General features: G+C 40.9%; 1 protein-coding gene across 1 annotated transcript in view; it reads left to right on the top strand.

Moving 5' to 3' along the window:
• LOC132392881 (sentrin-specific protease 2-like) overlaps positions 1-13,910 on the top strand; it is a 75,032-nt gene extending 61,122 nt beyond the window's left edge. Inside the window, exons 14-17 of the mRNA XM_059967398.1 lie at positions 251-330; positions 6,573-6,657; positions 8,428-8,523; positions 13,303-13,910. Coding sequence (XP_059823381.1) covers positions 251-330; positions 6,573-6,657; positions 8,428-8,523; positions 13,303-13,365 — 324 coding nt within the window. The 3' untranslated portion in view covers positions 13,366-13,910. The remainder of the gene's footprint in view (positions 1-250; positions 331-6,572; positions 6,658-8,427; positions 8,524-13,302) is intronic.
• Positions 13,911-20,202: the final 6,292 nt, after the last annotated feature.

The raw sequence follows: 20,202 nt of genomic DNA, 5'->3' as shown, positions 1-20,202 counted from the left end.
CATTTTTTCAATACATGGGCAACAATGTAAATTATGCTTGCAGGAAAATATATGGATAGGAACAGGAAGCTGTAGGTATTTTTAGCATCAAAATTCATTTTGCCACTCTACACCTTCATTTAAGGTCAGAAAAATTGGCCAGGTAATTGAGGCAGGATGTGTTTCTGATCTTGGTGACTGAAAGCTGGAGCACTGAGTTGGTAATATGAAATACAATATAAAGTTAAAATCAGAAATGTTTATTGAACAGGTTGCAGATTTAAGGAAAAAGATAATCCTTCACCTTGATTCCATGGGTCAGTGGAATGACAATGTGTGCTGGACATTGCTGTAAGTATCCCCATTAATGCTTTGTTCTATTTCCTTCAGTCAAATCAGATTTCAGGTACTGGAGAGCATGTTTAAATACATCTAGGAAGTTATGCTGTAAATAAAAATATGCAAATGATGTTTGAGAATAAATGAATGCTACTGAAATAGCAAATACGAGGAAATCTACAGATGCTGGAAATTCAAACAACACACACAAAATGCTGGTGGAACACAGCAGGCCAGGTAACATCTATAGGGAGAAGTGTCCTGACGAAGGGTCTCGGCCCGAAACGTCGACAGCGCTTCTCCCTATAGATGCTGCCTGGCCTGCTGTGTTCCACCAGGATTTTGTGTGTGCTACTGAAATAGTTTAGATTCTGAGAAAAGGGATCCCGGTAGAAGATAGAACATAGAACATTCCAGTACAGACTGTAATTGAGTGACCCTTCCTCTTGCACTTCAAATATTGGTGAACCTTTTTCTGACTTGGCTGCTTCACTGCAGAAACCCTCACCTTAGCCACCTCTAAGTGTGATTATTACAACACTCTCCACCCCCCCCCCCCCCAACCCATCCCGTCACCTGAATCTCTCCATCTGAATCCTTCTGGGCCAGCTTCCACCTCCCCTTGCCCTGTGCACATTGAGGCTACAGTTACTTGGCATCACACCCCTCACAGTTTTTCACCACCCCTCCACAGACTGGCTTCACACCAGCCATGACCCTTTAGCCCATGATATCTTTGCCTGTTCATGATGCTGGATTAAACTAATCTCTCCAGCTTGCACATGGTCCCTATCCCTCCTTCCCTGCATATCCAAGTACCTACCTAAAAAATCTCTTGAACACCACTATTAAATCTACTTCCGTTAACCATCCCTGGCAGTGAGTTCCAAGCAGGCAGCACCCTATTGTGGTGGAAAATGAGCTTTAAACTTTCTCCCTCTCACATTAAATCTATGCTCTTTAACAGCAGATATTTCTATCCTGGGAGAGGAGGATTCTGACTGTCTACTGGATATGCACCTCACATAATTTTATTAACTTCTGTAAGATCATCTCTTAGCCGCCAATGATCCAGGGAATACAATCCAACTTTGTCCAACCTCTCCTTATAGCTAATACTCTCTGATCCAGGCATCATCTTGTAAACCTCTTCTGTATTTCCAAAGCCTCCACATTCTCTTTATATTGGGGCAACCAGAACTATGTGGCCTAACCAAAGTACTACACAGTTGCAATGTGATTCCTGACCCTTATATTCTATGCCCCTAGTAATGAAAGCAAGCTTTTAATAAGGGGCTTATAGATCTTGATAAGTACAGAGCAATACCAAAACTGAGGTGCATTCACATGATAATAAATGGATGGGCTGTTCAGTTTGTCCACAAAGCCTTGCTCCCAGTACAAGATCATTATTTGGTCATTAAATGAATCTTGGTCCTCTCTTTCTATATGTATTATCCCAAAGGCTATTTCATGTAGTGATAGCAACAGTGTCAACTCAGTTGGTTTAAGTGGAATGTAACTAACAGCACAGAGCAGGGAAAACCCTGATTCAGTATCCAGCCTGTGCAGAGTTAACCTGAGGTATGATAAGTCTCGGTGCACTCTGAGCTACAGGCTGATAAGCCAGAGTTCTGATTCCTGGTGATTACCCAGCAGCATCTGTTACAGATACAGGTACTCGTGAGGTTGCAAGAGGGTTCTGTCCTTGTGAACTGTTTGCAACTGAGAAATGCAGCCACAACAGAAGGTGCCTGCAGCAGCCCCACGGCAGTTGGCAAATTCATCCTGCCAGTCTCCAACTCACTTGTTCATTCATATTCAGATTTTTTATCACATCTACATGGAAACATCCAATGAAATGCGTTGTCTGAGTTACCAACACGCCTAGGGCTGTGCTGAGGACACATGTTCCAGCGCCAACATAGCATGCCTACAATGCTTGGCAGAACAACGCAGAACAGAGCAAAAATACAGAACACACAAGCAACAAAACAACAACAGCAACACAAGTCCTTTCCTCATTTCCACCCACCCTCCCTTCTACCCACCCACATACAGTGACAATTCTCTAAGACAGGCCTCCGGCCTCCAGGCCTCAGGCTTTAGGCTTTGACTTCCAGACATCTGATTGTCTTTCATGCTTTGGTCTAGCTATCAACACACAAACTAACTGATAATGGGACCTCAAACTTCAGACAACTCCAGGCTCGCCGACTGACTGGTTCTTGTGCCTCATGCTTGACGTACATCCAATCCTGGAACCCATCAACCTGGGACTGCCTAACATTCATGGATGTCTTTTATAACCCATCCACAATGCTGGCCTTCGAGCAAAGAGCAGAGGCCCAGACTCTGGATGTCCTTTGTCTGCATGGCTGGACTTCAAATGCAGAGCTGGGGCCTGGACTCCAGATGTTCCTCATCACCCATCCATATCACTGGTCTTGGATTGCCTAACAGAGGCCTGACCTCTAACTCCTTCAGATCCCTGTCTGTAAAGCCTAACCTGATCTCTAACTCCCTTTCATCCCCGTTTCTAAACCCTAACCTGACTCCTAACTCCCCTTTCTGCTCCCAAAACAATTACTACAAACTTAAAAACAAGTCTGAGCCACTGTCTCGGTGGAGACTGGGGCTTGGTGCCATCTTGACTAGAAACAGATCATTGCCTAAACAGTGACCATGGAAAGTAACAAATATTCCCAGCACTTTCTGTTTCTATTTCAAATTTCCAGCGAACTATTTTCTTGCTTTTATTAAGGAACTATTCTTGTTTCAGAGTCACACCCTTCCATATCTCTAAAATCTCCTTAGAGCTATCTTCGACATCTACAATCTAGTCCTAAACCCAAAAGATTGTGCAGATGCCAGAAATCTTGAGCAACACACACAAAATGTTGGAGGAATTCAGCAAGACAGGCAACACCCATGGAGGGGGATAAACAATCAATATTTTGGGCCAAGACTCTTCATCAGAAATCTACATATACAGTGTAGGGGCTGTACAAAAGTTGGGTATTTTTAAACTGGGGAGAACATCGAACCAATTGCATTTATTGCTGTTGCCTTCAACTAAATAGTGTCAGAGCCTGTGCCCACACATTGTGGCTGCAAGAAATGGGGCCTAGACAAGAGAATGAACACAATCGGAGTGGTAGGCCACCCACCTGCCGTCTCTTCAATATGATCACGGATGATTCACCCCAACCTCAATTCTTCCCTCTGAGCCTGATCACCATGGCCATTAATCCCCCAGTTTTTCAAAAGTTTTTCTACTTCCATTTTAAATACTTCTGGCTTCTGCAACTCTCTGAAGTAGGGAATTCCAGAGATTCACTACACTCTTTAAGAAGAAATGCCCATACATGTCAGTCTTAAATAACCAGTTTTGAAACTTTATCCTGCTTTGTAAAAGTAGACATAGGAGCAGAATTAGGCAAATCAGCTAATCGAGTGTGCTCTGCCATTCAATCCTAGCTGATTTGTTTTCCCTCCCAGCTCCATTCTCCTGACTTCCTGTAACCTATAACTCCATTACTAATCAAGAACCAATCAGCTTCCACCTTAAATACACCCAGTGACTTGGCCAGATTCACCATCCTCTTGACTGAAGTAATTCCTCCTCATCTCTATTCTAAATGAACTTCCTTCTTTCCTGAGGCAGTATTCTCTGGTCTTACATTCTTTCATTTCTGCCAGGACTGGGGGGGCTGAGTTTTAAGGAAAGGTGAATAGGTTAGGACTTTATTCCCTGGAATATAGAAGATTCAGGGGAGATTTGATAGAGGTATTCAAAATAGAGGGGTATAGATAGGATAAATGCAAGCAGACATTTTCCACTGACGTTGGGTGGGATTGCAGCTAGGGTCATGGGTTAAGAGTGAAAGGTGAAACGTTTAAGGGGAATATGAGGGGAAACTTCTTCACTCAGAGAGTGTGGAACGAGCTGCCAGCGCAAGTGGTGCATGTAAGCTCAATTTCAACATTAGGAGAAGTTTGGATAGGTACATGAATGGCAGGGGTATGGACGACTGTGGTTCTAGTGCAGATTGATGGGAGGAGGCAGTTTAATGGTTTGGCATGGGCTAGATGGCCGAAGGGCCTGTTTCTGTGCTATACATTTCTGTGATTCTAATGGAAACATCCTCTCCACATCCACTCTGTCTAGGCCTTTCAATGTTCAGTAGACGTCAATGAAATCTTTCCTCATTCTTCTAAACTTCAACAAGTACATGACCAGAACCGTCAAACGTACCTCATATGTTAAACCTTCTATTCCCAGAATAGCTTTGGTAAGCCTCTTCTGTACCCTCTCAAATACCAGCACATTCTTCCTTACACGTGGGGACCAAAACGGTTCACAGTATTCCAAGCATGGTCTGACCTATGCCTTATAAAGCTTCAGCAATACATCTTGCTTTTATATTCTACTCCTCTTAAAATGAATGCTAACATTGCATTTGCCTTCCTTACTACTAACTCAACCTGAAAATTAACTTTTAGGGAATTTTGCATGAGAACTGCTAAGTCCTTTTGCACTTCTAACTTCTGAATTCACTCCCTGTTTAGAAAATAGTCTACACCTTTATTCCTTCTACCAAAGTGCATGACCATACACTTTCTTACACTGTGTTCAATCTGCCACTTATTTTCTCATTCTCCTAATCTGTCCAAGTCCTCTGCAAACTTTCTGCTTTCTTGACACTACCTGCCTCTCCACCCGTCTTAATATCATCCACAAACTTGGCCGCAAAGCCAACACTTCTGTCATCCAGATCATTAACATATAATGTGAAAGGTAGCAGACCCAACACTGACCTTGCTGAATACCACTAGTCACTGCAGCCAACAGAACAAAAGCCCTCCTTATTTCCCCCCCTTTGCCTACTGCCAGAAAATCTTCTATCTATGCTGGTATCTTTCCTGTAATAGCATAGGTTCTTGTCTTGTTCAGCAGCCTAATGTGTGGCACCTTGTCAAAGGCCTTCTAAATATTCAAGTAATCAACATCCTTTCCTTTGTCAATACTGCATGTTACTTTCTCTAAGAATTCCAGCACATTTGTCAGGCAATATTTTGTCTTAAGGAACACAAGCTGACTTTGCCTCTTTGCCTAACTAACAAACAGAATGCTTGTGGCTCTCAGTGGGTTAAGCAGCATCTGCAGAGGGAAATGGTCAAAGTTTTGAATTGAGTCTGAACCCAATACATCAGCTCTGTATTTTCCTCCATAGATGCTTCCTGATACTTGGTTCTTACAGCAATTTATGTGTTGTCCAGGTTCTAATACCTGTGGTCTCCTGTGTCTCAACTTCTATCCTCTCATTGCCCCCATACAATTTTGTATATCTGAATAAGGTGACTCCTGATTATTTTAAATTCCTGTGAATATGGACATAACCTGTTTAATTTCTCATCATAAAACTATCCTCTTATCCCAGGGATGAGAAGGCTGAATTCTTTTGGACTACCTCCAAAGCTAATTAAATCCATTCTTGAAGAAGGAGAGCAAAACTGCACAAACAATACAGGTGTGGCCTCACATTTTTTTAAAAAAAACCTTACCTATTTCTAAGCTACAACACCTTTGCAATAAAGGCCAATATGTGGTTTGCTTTCTTCATACCTTGCTGCACCTGCCTGTTAACCTTTTGTGATTCATGCACAAGGATACCTAGATTCTTCATTCATTTGCAGTCTCTTTCCTTTTAGATAATAATCTGCCTTTTGATTCCTCCTACCAAAGAGCATAGCTTCAACTCTGTTGCCCAAGTATTGCCCAGTCACTCATCCATTATATGTCATGTGGCTGTTACAAAATCTTCATCACAGCATGTCCTTCCACCATATTTTGATTAGGATAATAAAAACTGTCAGTTGGAAACTAGGAATTAGAACTCTGACCCATGATTAATTGTACCTCAAGTTGATTCTGCATAGACTAGATTTTGAATCTGGGTCTTCCGTGCCCTGCACTGTTGTTACATTTCACTCAAATCAACAAAATTAAGAATGAGAAGATGACTGGTAGAACAGACGTTGGGTGAAATCAGTAAAAGAAAAAGGAAATGCATCTTCTTGGAACTGGGGTAGACTTGGAGGCTGCTGCTTCTTCACTTGTGATTGCTCTAGCTATTTTATTACAGCACAATTATTAAAAACCATACAGTGATGTTCTTGTGTCCTCTTCTGGTTGTGCAGTGTTATAAAGTAATAAATACCTTCACTGTTTTTCACTTATTTGATTTTAGACAATACTTGCAGGAAGAAAGCAGGAACAAAAAAGGCCATCAGTTGGATTCCTCTGAGTGGGTCCTCCGCAGCATGAGATCTCATGTAATTACCAGTAACTTTACTGCTACGGATTTCATACTAGACTGACAGAAGATGCGGTCACTTTTGGGAAAGTAAAAATTAGTCTTTGGATTCAGACCAATACTAGATTGCCTGGTCTGTGATGTGGGCTGATCTCAACAAGTGTGGGCACTAAACCTGGAATTTAGGAACACATTCTTTGGATGTACTTAATTTGATACAACTATATCAGAATTGTAAAATATTTCCAGGGCTTAGAGCCTTGGAAGTTTTTAGCTCCGCTGCATAAACTCATAAGGTCATACAAGGATGGAAACAGGTACTTCCTCCCATTGTGTCTCCTCTGGAATCTCCATCAACTCCACCCCACCCTTCCTCTTGCCAGCTTCTTATAATAGGATCAATTTACAACAGCCAGTTAACTGTCAGCTTGCACGTCTTTGGTATGTGGGAAGGTGGCAGACCATCTGTTGGAAACCTATGTGGTCCTAAGGTGAACTTCACAAAGACAGCACGCAAGGTCAGGGTTGGACTTTGGTCCAATTACCAGCAACGTTTACTGTTATGGATTTCATACTAGATTGACAGAAGATGTGGTCACTTTTGGGAAAGTAAAAATTTGACTTTGGATGCTTCAGACCAATACTTGATTGCCTGGTCTGTGTTGTGAGCTGATCTCAACAAGTGTGGGCACTAAACCTGGAACTTAGGAAAACATTCTTTGGACATACTTAATTTGATACAACTATATCAGAATTGTTAAGACAGATTGACTAAAAAGTTATAATGAGCATTTTAATAGAAGGAACAAAGATGGGGAAGTTTGGAAAAATAATTCTGGGGCTCAGAGCCTTAGAAGATTTTAGCTGAGCTGCATAAATTCATAAGGTCATACAAGGATGGAAACAGGTACTTCCATTGTGTGGAATCTCCATCAACTCCACCCCACCCTTCCTCTTGCCAGCTTCTTATAATAGGATCAATTTACAACAGCCAGTTAACTGGCAGCTTGCATGTCTTTTGCATGTGGGAAGGCGGCAGACCATCTGTTGGAAACCTATGTGGTCATAAGGTTAACTTCACAAAGACAGCACCCAAGGTCAGGGTTGGACTTTGTTCTCTGGGGCTCTGAGGCATCTTCCGTAACCATGTCACTTAACAATGACAGTGATTAGAAAACCAGAATTAAAGCAGCACAGCTATTTTAGAAGGTTATACAGTTGGAGGCAACCGAATCTCAGGGTTGTATACGGTGACATAAATGTACTTTGATAATAAAATTTACTTTGAATTGAGCAGCAAACAAAACAGTTGCAAATTGAGTGGTACAGAAACATAGCAATTAACACAATTACTGATAGTGACAGCTGTAAGATCAGGGTTCAATTTTGCCGCCGTCTATAAGGAGTTTGTCTGTCCTCCCTGTGACTGCGTGTGTTTCCTCACACATTCCAAAGACATAGGGGTTAGGGTTAGTGAGTTGTGGGCATGCTATGTTGCTGCTGGAAGCATGGTGACAATTACAGGCTGCCCACACTCATTTTACTGTGTGTTTTGATATTTTGATTTACATAAAACAACTAAAGGTAATCAATTTTGTTTAATTACTTGTGAAATGTTAATTCCTCTGAAGTAAGATAGATGATGGGTGAGGAAAAATTGAGTTTCCATAAAATGCAAAATGAACAGACTAAGCTTACCAAAAAAAATGAGATGCCCTTTCTGACCATTTAATGGATGCAGTTCAGTTTTGGCTTCCTTCTTTACTAACATGTCCTTCTTATCGAACAGGAGGTTCCACAGCAGCTGAATGGAAGTGACTGTGGGGTATTCGTCTGTAAATATGCTGATTACATTGCCAGAGATGAACAGATTACCTTTACCCAGGTAAGAAATTATTCTTTTAAAACATCACATTTTCTGCTTATTAAGGCTCAGATGTTGGGGATCAGAGAGTAGTTCTGACTTGGGAATTAGTATATTCAAGTCAGATAATGACAGAACATGATAGGTCCCCTTCTATTCACAATAACAACCTCTAGTAACTAATCCACATTATTCCAAGGAAATGACTCTTCTATTTACTACACCAGCTCTACTGTGGTCTTACTCAATGAGAGTGATAAAGTCCCTTTGACTCCAGTAAGTACTAGGTTATATTCTTTGAAAAATGTCAAAAATTAATAAAATTTTTGGATCATTGGGCTCTTTTCCAGGGAAGGTGAGACCTGTACAGGAGGGACGGTTTGCACCTGGACCGAAGGGGGACTAATATCCTAGTGAGTTCATGCTGCATGGTGGGTTTAAACTAGAGTTACAGGGGAATGAGAACCAGAGTGCCAGAACAGTGGTGGAGACAGATGTTGGTAAGACCTCAGACAAAGTCAGGAATCCACACACCCCGGCCACTTCCTGTTTGACTTGCTTCCGTCCAGCAAAAGGTTCAGGACATTAAAAACCAGAACAAATAGACTGAGGAACAGCTTCTACCCCAGAGCTGTGGCATTCATCACACCACTCCCACAGAACAACGACTGAAACTGTGAGCACACACAAGGACTCAAATACTTGCACTAACAGCACTTTGTGCATTACTGTGACATTCTGGTGCTGCTGTAACTTATTTTATGCTACTTATCTATTTAATACCATTTTTCTATTACTATCTTGTTCTTATCTACCACTTTGTTTGATTGCCTGAGAGAAAGCCAAACAGAGTTTCATTGTACCTATGTATAATGACAATAAAGATCATTCAATTCAATTCAAAAGGTTGAGCATGGAACGACTAGTGTCCTGAACTGTGTATATGCAAGAAGTATATTAGGAAAGGCAGAAGAGCTCAGGGCAAGGATCAACACTTGGAATAATGATGTTGCAGCCATTAGTGAGACTTGGTTGCAGGTGAGACAGGACTGACAGCTTGATATTCTAGGGTTCCATTGTTTTAGATGTTACAGTGCAAGAAGGATTAAAGGAGGAGAGGTGGTGTTACTGATCAGGGAAAATGTCATGACAGTGCTCCATCAGGACAGACTGGAGATCTCGACCAGTGAGGTGTACTAGGTGGAACCGAGTAATAAGAAAGGTATGACCACATTAATGGGGCTGTATTACAGGCCACCCAACAGTCCACGGGATTTAAAGGCACAAATCTATAAAGGGATTGCAGACTATTGCAAGAAACATAAGGTTGTTTTAGTAGGTGATTTTAACTTTCCACAGATTGACTGGGAATCCCATACTATAAAAGGACTTGAGTTTGTCAAATGTGTTCAAGAAACGTTCCTTCATCAGTATGTAGAAATCCCAAATAGATAGTATGCAATATTGGATTTATATTAGGAAATGAGAGGGCAGGTGACAGAAGTTTGTGTGGGGGAACATTTTGCATCCAGTGACCACAATGCCATTAGTTTCAACGTAAATATGGAAAAAGACGGATCTAGACCACGGATTGAGATTCTAAATTGGAGAAAGGCCAATTTTGATGATATCAGAAGTGATCTGGCAAGTGTAGATTTGGGACAGTCTGTTTTCTGGCAGAGGTATACTTGGTAAGTGAGAGGCCTTCAATAACAAAATTTTGAGAGTACAAAGCTTGTATATGCCTGTCAGAATAAAAGGTAAAGATAACAAGTTTAGGGAGCCATGGTTTTGAGGCCCTGGTTAAGAGAAAAAAGGAAGTGCATAGCAGGTATAGGCAAGTGGGAACAAATGAGGTGCTTATGAAATAAAAGAACTGCAAGAGAACACTTGAGAAAGAAATCGGGAAGGCTAAAAGACTGCATGAAGGTGTTCCAGCAGATAAGGTGAAGGAGAATCCTAAGGGATTCTACAGATGTGTCAAGAGCAAAAGTATTGCAAGGAACAATATTCTGGAATATTCTGGAAGACCAGAATGGTAATGCATGTGTGGAGCCAAAACAGATGGGGGAATTCTTTGCATCTGTAGTTACTCAGGAGACAGGCACACAGACTTCAGAAGTGAGGCACAGCGGTATCAACTTCATGGACCATGCACAAATTACATAGGGGGAAGTGTTTACTACCCTGAGGCCGATCAGGGTGGATAAATCCCCGGGCCTGATGAGGTGTTCCTTCGGGCCCTACATGAGGCAAGTGCGGGGGCCCAAGCAGTGATATTTAAATCATCCTTAGCATCAGGAGAGCATTGAAGGATAGCCAGTGTAGTTCTGCTGTTTAAATAAAGCTCTAAACATAAACCAGGAAATTATAAGCTAGTGAGTCTGAAATCAGTTGTGGGAAAATTACTGGAAGATATGCTACAGGACCGGATATATAAGTATTTGGATAGACGTGGACTGATTAAGGATAGTCAGCATGGCTTTGTGCATGGTACGTTATGTCTAGCCAATCTTAGTGTTTTTTGAGGAAGTTGCAAAGAAAGTGGATGAAGGCAAGGCAGCGGATGTTGTCTACATGGACTTTAGTAAGGCATTTGACAAGGTCCCACATGGGAAGCTACTCAAGAAGGTTCAGTTGCTCAGCATTCTGGATGAGGTAGTCAATTGGATTAGTGACTTTGTGGGAGAAACCAGAGAATGGTAGTAGATGGTTGTCTCTCTGACTAGAGGCCCATGACTAGTGGTGTGCTGCAGAGATCAATGCTTTTTTGTTTGTCATCTCTATCAATGATCTAAATAATAATGTGGTAAACTGGATCAGCAAATTTGTGGATGACACCAAGATTGGGGGTGTAGTGGACAGTGAAGAAGGCTATCATGACTTGCAGAGGGATCTGCATTGGCGGGGAAAATGGCAGATGGAGTTTAATGCTGACAAATGCGAGGTTTTGCATTTCAGTAGGACCAACAAAGTGAAGGATACGGCACTGAGGAGTGTGGTAGAACAAAGGGATCTGGGAATGCAGGTCCATAATTTGTAGAAAGTGGTGGATAGAGTTGTAAAGAAAGCTTTCGGCACATTGGCCTTCATAAATCAATGTACTGAGTACAGGAGATGGCATGTTATATTGAAGTTGTAGAAGATGTTGGTGAGACCAAATTTGGGAGTATCGTGTGCAGTTTTGGTCACCTACCTACAGGAAAGATGTAAACAAGGTTGAAAGTATGCAGAGAAAATTTTGCAAGGATGTTGCTGGGTCTGGAGGACCTAAGTTATAAGGAAATGTTGAATAGGTTAGGACTGTATTCTTCAGAACTCAGAAGATTGAGAGAAGATTCGATAAAGGTGTACAAAATTATGAGGGGTATGGATAGGGTAAATGCAAGCAGAGTTTTTCCACTGAAGTTGGGTGGGACAACAACCAGAGGTCTTGTGTTCAGGGTGAAAGGTGAGAAGTTTAAGGGGAAACTTTTTCACTCAGGGTCGTGAGAGTTTGGGATGAGCTGCTAGCACAAGTGGTGCATGCAAGTTCGATTTCAACATTTAAGGGAAGTTCGGATAGGTACATAGATAGTAGAGATATGGAGGCCAGGTCGATGGGAGTAAGCGGTTTAAAGGCTTTGCATGGACTAGATGGGCAGAAGGGCCTGTTTCTGTGCTCTCTGACTCTGTTAAGGAAACCAGAATAAAGGAGATTTTCATCTAAGGTTTGTACCTGCAGTGTAGCCTGACTTGACAAAAATAGGCTATTAAGTGCATTAGGATAAATAGGCTCCTTTGAGCAGCAGTCCTATTCCTTAGCTCTTTTTCCAAGTCCCTAAATTTTTTACCTTCAGTTATATAGCTAGCCATCTTTGAAAATGACTGAAGAATCTGTCCTATCACTCCTTCTTTTCAAATATTGACTGCTCTTGTTTCTGAACTCCAAATCAAATGCTTCAGATATTCATGATAGGACAATCGTCTTACCCTGAGAAATACCTTTGTGAATCTCATTTGGAATACCTCAATTAGTTTAAAGTATGTGTGTTGCATTCCTTTTTTAACCTACAGTAAGTTGTGAGAATTATTCAGTCTTGCTATTCTGGATTTATCCTTGCATTGTTCCTGCAGGGGAAAAAAGACTTGGCATTCATGGTGGGTATAGCTCTGTCATTCGATAGTACTGCTAGGTACGGGTTGTCACTGTATAGGTACAGTTGTAATAGATTTGGATCCATCAGCGCGTAGCATTGAAATGTAGAGTAGCTGGGGACAGTAAATGCTTGGTTAATCAGCACTTTGCGTTAACCACTGGCACTGTGTGTGTTCTGCACCTGCCTCTGAGAGGCCAGTTATTAGAATGTGCCAGGTTGGTAAGTGCCAATGGAGGAGGGAGGTACAAAGAGAATGGCTGCTCACTCTTCACAGGAAGAAGGTTGAGATTCTGAAATAAATTAACCGCAGAGCTTTAATGTTTAGTGAGTTCATAATGATTTTTAGGTATTAGTATTTTTCAAAATCTGTTAAGTAAGCCCACTGAAGCTTATTCATTATTGGATATTATCTCTAATTGTTAGCAACACACACAAATTGCTGGAGGAACTCAGCAGGCCAGGCAGCGTCAATGGAAGGGAGATTTTAGGCTGAGACCCTTCAATAGTTGACTATTTAATCTTTTCCATAGATGTTGCCTGGCCTGCTGAATTCCTCCAGCAATTTATGCGTTCCTTTGGATCTCCAACATCTGCAGATCATGCTTGTGATTTCAAATTGTTAAATTGTTTACTTTGGAGTTTTTTTTCCTGCTTCTTCCAGCATGATATTCCCTACTTCAGGATGAAAATGGTTTGGGAGATCCTCCACAAAAAGCTGTTGTGATTCTTGGGGAGCTGACAGGCATGAAGAAGTAATATCCTGTGTTCCCTCTGCTGGCTCTGTGTGGCTGAAATAGGCCAAATACTGGCCTCTTCTGGGAACCTGGAGAAGCTGTAACCACCATGATAGTGTTATCCTTTCCCTGCTTTGAGAATTTCAAGATGTGGAGATAGCAGAAGTAAGTATGAACTAGACATTCAGCTTGGCTCTTGTTGTTCAAAAAGCTGAATCTGGTGTGGTTACTGACTTCTGGGTAAATGTGTGGTAGAGAACTCCTGCCTCTCTAATTCACCCAACAGCAATAAGAAGAACGTTATAAGGGTTTCTCCTGCCCTTACAAAACAGTATGTGTAGGTTAATGCAGTCAACGAAGGAATCTTCCTTTTTTTTTGCAACACCTGAAGCAACAGTGTTGCTGTGGTATATTCCTTCTGATGCCACAACTGTGGAATCCTATAGACTTGTAAACCCTTTGGATACAGTTCCATTGTGTTGTGTTGAAACTGAGATTTATAACTGTATTTATTAAATTCTGACCATGTATTATCCTTCAGTTGTGTTGATTTTGTAATTTTGTGTGTGTATGTGTATACAAGCTCATTCAAACTCTGCTACCCATATTCATACTCACTCCACATCTTCTCTGTCCTTCATCGTCAATGAACTGCAATGGCACTTTGGGTGTAATTTAATCTAGTTCCCTCGCCCTCTCAACACTATCTCACGTTTGATGCCTGTGATTTGAGCAGACCTTTGCAGATTTTCTTCCACTTTGCTTCTATGAGATTTGAGGTAGTGGAGAAGGCCAATGCAGAAACCATAGGACCTACCTTTGTGGGACAGGTGTGTGATTTGGAAGGTGGCCATTTTTCTTCTACCTTTTTATACTGGGCTTTTTGTATTTCTCTGACAAATGAACTCTAGGTTCCTAATCAATCCCAAATCCTCCTCCTCCATTTTGAGTGGTCTCATTGTTGAAAAGTACTCTTGATATCTTGGGACATGGTGAAAAGCTATATAAATGGAATTCTGTGTCTCACCCTTCATACTGTGATTGTCCTTCAGCTCTACAACACCACCACCGCTCCCTACCTTCACTTGGTCCTCCTGTCTCGCATTATGTTCCTCCTTTATTTCATGGCATCATTGACAGCATAAAATACTACCATATTATTTTATCCTAACACCTCCTTCCTCTTCCTTTCCTTGAAGATTCGTCTCAAATCTCTGATGAAATTTTTTGTTTACCTGTCCTAATGTATCCAGAGATAGTTGGGTAATGGTTTGGTGACAGTTTGCATTTGATATGCTACTCAGGAATTCAGATCTATCAGTACTATTAAACCGCACAGTTATCAGGTGAAACATTACAACCATGTGTATTTGAGACAACAATAAAGACTAAAAATTATGTTATGGAAGATGGTATCTGAGGGATGAAGACAATTATCAACCTTTTCAATTCAAATAATTTCATTTCTGTATTCATGTTAGTTTGTCATGAGTATTAACAAGATGCGAGCACAATCAGTGCAAGTTGTTGGCTTTCATCTCAAAATACATTGCTCTTCACGTGGTAGAAGTACACTCAATTCAAAGTTCAGAGTAGATTTATTATCAACATACACAACCCTTAGATTCATTTTCTTATGGGCATTCACAGTAGATCCAAGAACCACAATAGAATCAATGAAACAGCTCCCAATAGAATGGGACCACTTTGTTAGGTACACCTGCTCATCAATGCAGAAATCTATTCAGCCAATTATGTGGCATCAATTCATATGCAGGCATGGCCAAGAGGTTCAGTTGGTATTCAGACCAAACATCAGAACAGGGAAGAAATATGATCTAAGTGGTTTTGGCAATGAAATGATAGTTGGTGCCAGATGAAGTAGTTTGAGTATCTCAAAAACTACTGATCTCCTGGGATTATCACACACAACAGTCTCTAGATTTTACAGGGAATGGTGCAAAAAACATCCAGTGAGCAGCAGTTCTGTGGGCAAAAACACTTTGTTAATGAGCGAGGTCAGAGGAGAATGGCCATACTGGTTCAAGTTGGCAAGACTCAGCTACTCATTACAACTGTGTTTTGCAGAAGAGTATTTCTGAATGCACAATATGTTGAACCTTGAAGTGGATGGGCTATAGCAGCAGTAGCAGACCACACCAGGTTGAAAGGTATACCTAACAAAAGTGTACATTGCTGCAACATTGGAAAAAAAAATAACTGGAATATTTTACACTAGATTCATTGAAATATTCTGAAGCACTTCAACATTGAAGTCCTATGGATTTATCTATTGCATCATTTACCCCAGCATCAGTCAGTAGTACAGACACAAATTCTCAACAGACTGCTCCTGAAGCGCCAATGTCTGATGTCGAGATGGAAGAAAAACAAGAGGAAGAAACTGTGGAACTTAAAACAAGAGAACTATATAAGATGTAATTTTGTGTACCTATTTAATTTATATTTTTATTGGTAACTTTAGTTAAACTACATAATTTTAACCTAATATTCACGGAATAATTATATCTTTAAATTAGATTTTATTTCATTAAGACTACCTTCCATGCTCTCTCAACTCTGACAATTTTCATATTATCTACAATTTTTTTTTATTGAGTTGCAACGTGTAAATAGGCCCTTCAAGCCATGCCACCCAGCAATTCCCCAGTTTAATCCTTGCCTAATCATGGGACAATTTACAATGACCATTTAACCTACCAATCAGTACATCTTTGGACTGTGGGAGGAAACTAGAGGAAATCCACATGGCAAACATACAAACTCCTTACAGGTGAGCGGTGGGAATTGAACCCAGGCCACTGGTACGATAATGCATTGCGCTAACAGCTACGCTACCATGCTACCCCGGTCCCCCTCAAGTCAGGATGCTGAAACTAACACATTAAGACTGAGGAACTGATCGTCAATATAAAGAAAGGAAGTCAGGAGAACATACGCTAATCCTCTATTGGGAGGTCACTGGTGGAAAGAGTGAGCAACATTTAAGTTTTTTAGGGTCAACGTCTGACCTGGACACAACACATTGATGCATTTCCTCTCTAGGGGTTTGAAGACATTTGGTATGTCACCAAAGACTCGCAAATTTGTACAAATGTACTGTGGAGAGCAATCTCACTGATTGCATCATAGCCTAACACTGAGAAAACAATGCAGAAAGTTGTAGACTTAGCCAGCTTTATCATGTACACAACCCTTCCCACCTTTCCGGGTATCTTCAAGAGCCAGTGCCTCAAGAAGCCAACATGCATCATTAAAAATCCCCACCATCCAGGATAAGCCTTTTTCTCATTACTACCATTAGAAAGGAGGTACAGGAGCTTGAAGACCTATACTCAACAATTCAGAAACAGCTTCTTCCCTTCGGCCATCAGATTTCTGAATGATCCTAAAAACCCAGAACACCATTTCATTTATTCCTTTTATCCACTCTGGATTTATTTTGTAATTCATAGTAATTTAATATCTTGCACTGTACTGATGCCACAAAACAACTAATTTCATTTCATGTAAGTCAATGATAATAAATCTGAATCCAAACTTTGTGGTGAAGACAGCATTTGGCACCGGAAAGTGTCTGGTTGAACTTCCAGTGATACAGAATGAGCTTTCATTCAGGTGGTACAGTGCCTGTAAAAAGAATTCACTCCACCAACACCCCCCCCCCCAGAAGTTTTCATGTTTTATTGTTTTACGACATTGAAGCACAGTGGATTTAATCTGGCTTTTTTGACACTGATCAACAGACAGACTTTTTCATGTCAAACAGATCTTTACAAAGTGATCTAAATTAATTATAAAAATAAACACAAAATAATTGAAAGCATAAGTATTCACCCCTTTTAGTATGACACACCAAGTCATCACTGGTGCAGCCAATTAGTTTTAAAAGTCACATAATTAGTTAAGTGTAGATCTATTTTTGGAGACCTATGTGCAGTCAAGGTGGTTCAATTGATTGTAGTAAAATTACACAGATATCTGGAAGGTCCAACTGCTGGTGAGTCAGTAACCTGGCAAAAACTACACCATGAAGACAAAAGAATGTTCCATGCAACTCTGCGAAAGCACAGGTCAGGAGATAGGTTCAAGAAAATTTCCAAGTCACTGAATATCCCTTGGAGTACAGTTAAGTCAATCATCAAGAAATGGAAAGAATATGGCACAGCTGTAAATCTGCCTAGAGCAGGCTGTCCTCAAAACTGAGTGACCGTGCAAGAAGGTGACTAGTGAGGGAGGCCACCAAGAGACCTATGATGACTCTGGAGGAGTTACAAATTTCAGTGGCTGAGATGTGAGAGACTTTGCATACAACAACTGTTTCCTGGTGCTTCACCAGTCATAGCTTTATGGGAGAGTGGCAAAGAGAAAGCCACTGTTGAAAAATAAAATCTCGAGAAATCTCAGCTGGAGTTTGCCAGAAAGCATGTAGGAGACTCTGAAAGCAGTTGGAAGAAGGTCCTATGGTCCGATGAAACCAAAATTGAGCTTTTTGGACATCAGACTAAACGCTATGTTTGGCAGAGCCAAACACTGCACGTCATCAAAAATACACCATCCCTACTGTGAAGCATGGTGGTGGCTGCATCATGCTGTGGGGATGCTTCACTGCAGCAGGCCCTGGAGGGCTTGTGAAGGTAGAGGGTAGAATGGATGCAGCAAAATACAGGGAGATCCTGAAGGAAGACTTGATACAGTCTACAAGAGAACTGCGACTTGGGAGAAGATTTGTTTTCCAGCAATACAATAGTCCCATGCATAAACCAAAGCTACACAAGAATGACTTAAAAACAAAATTGATGTCCTGGAGTGGCCAAGTCGGAGTCCAGACGGCAATCTAATAGAGAATTTGTGACAGGACTTGAAAAGGGCTGTTCACTCACAATCCCCATGCAATCTGACAGGGCTTGAGCAGTTTTGTAAAGAAGAATGGAGAAAATTGCAGTGTCCAGACGTGCAAAGCTGATAAAAACCTGTCCAAACAGACTCAAGGATGTAATTGCTGCCAAATGTGCATCTACTAAATACTGACTTGAAGGGGTGAAAGCTTATGCAATCAAGTATTTTGTGTGTAATTGTAATGAATTTAGATCACTCAATAGAGATCTGTTTTCACCTTGATATGAAAGAGTATTTTTCTGTTGATTAGTATCAAAAAGCCAAATTAAATCCACTGTGATTCATAGTGGAAAGCTATAAAACATAAAAACTTACAATGGGGGGTGAATACTTTTTATAGGCACTGTATGTATGGCAAATGGAGTTTAATTCAGATAACTATGTGGTGTCACATTTTAGCAAGATAAATGAGAGTAGGACATTCACAGTTGATGGTAGGGCCCTGAGGAATGTTATAGAACAGAGGGACCTAGGAGTAAGTGCACCCTGGTTCCCTGAAAGTGGTATCACAAATAGACAGGGCGATTGATATGTTAGCCTTCTTTAGTCAGAACACTCAACATAGGAGACGGAATGTTATTTTGCATCTACACAAGCTGGAAAGTGTACAGAAAAGATTTAATAGGGTGTTGCCAGAACTCAAGGGTCTGAGTTACAGAGACAGTTTGAGGCAGCTAGGACTTCATTCATTGGTGTGTGAGGAGAATGAGGAGTGACCTTTATATACGTGTATAAAATCATGAGAGTCAAAGATAGGATGAATACACAGTCTTCTAGGGTTGGGAGATCAAGAACTAGAGAGAATAGGTTTAAGGTAAGATGGGTGAGATTTAATGAAAGACAACTTGTTCACCCAGATGTTGGTTAATATATGGAAAGAGCTACCAGAGTAAGTGACTAATGCAGTCCAGTGAAGCCATTTAAAAAGGTATATGGTTAGGAAAGGTTTAGAGGCATATGGGTCAACTGCAGGCAAATGGGCCTAGCTTAGGTAAGAATCTTGGTGGTTGTGGAAGGCTGAAGGACCCATTTCTGTGTGTATGACTCATCATGTTGTGGATCTCACAAGTCTTGTAGTTATAAGTTTCCAGATCTGTCACTGTTTGCTACCTTGTCCAATTCAGGAACTTCTGCTTTATGATCAGGTGGCTTATTTGACCCAGAGTGCATTAAGAAAGTGTAAAGTGCCTTAATGAGATGATCGCCGGAATGAAGAAGTTAGCTAACCTTTCCATTCCTGGAAACTCTTTATGTGGACGTCACCAAGAACATAATCGAGGTATAATTATGACTCTGTATATCGGAATTTTCCCGTTAAGAGGTATCAAAGGATCCCTTAGGCCTGTGTTCCATCAATCCTCAGCTGCTCAGACATTATCCTGCCTTGGAGGTATATCGTTGTTATTCTATTATTGCAAGATCAATATACAGCACGTCCCGAATTAGCCACCGAGTGTGAAAACTTACAAGAAGCCTTATCTTATCACAAGGTGGTGTCAGATTATAATGCTTAAATCCAACATTTTTTCAGAAGTCAGGAAAAAGGCACCAAACTTGTTGCTTCACAGTCGTTTCATTAAGCATTGATAGAACCAAGGGAAATTGAAAGAAGCAGTGATAGAGGCCTGCTAAGCAAAGAGAAAGACAGAAGAACTGAGTAGCTAATATGGAGCCCAGCATGGAACATTCAAATTCATAGCTGAGAGTTCATCAACTGGATAGCCATTATTCAAATAACGTAGTACCGAGAGAAACTTCCAGAATCATCCCAGTATTATACTAGGGGACTCATGAACTTCTCTATATCCTTACCATGTCCACTAGGAAGCATAGTAAGCATTTACTTGTATATAAGTAATTACATAAAATACAAGCAGATAGTTAATTGTTAAAATGCAAAGCCAATA

The sequence above is a fragment of the Hypanus sabinus genome, chromosome 4 (genome assembly GCF_030144855.1).
Source record: "Hypanus sabinus isolate sHypSab1 chromosome 4, sHypSab1.hap1, whole genome shotgun sequence".
NCBI classification, from domain to species: Eukaryota; Metazoa; Chordata; class Chondrichthyes; order Myliobatiformes; family Dasyatidae; genus Hypanus; species Hypanus sabinus.
This window is presented reverse-complemented; position numbering and strand designations above follow the sequence as displayed.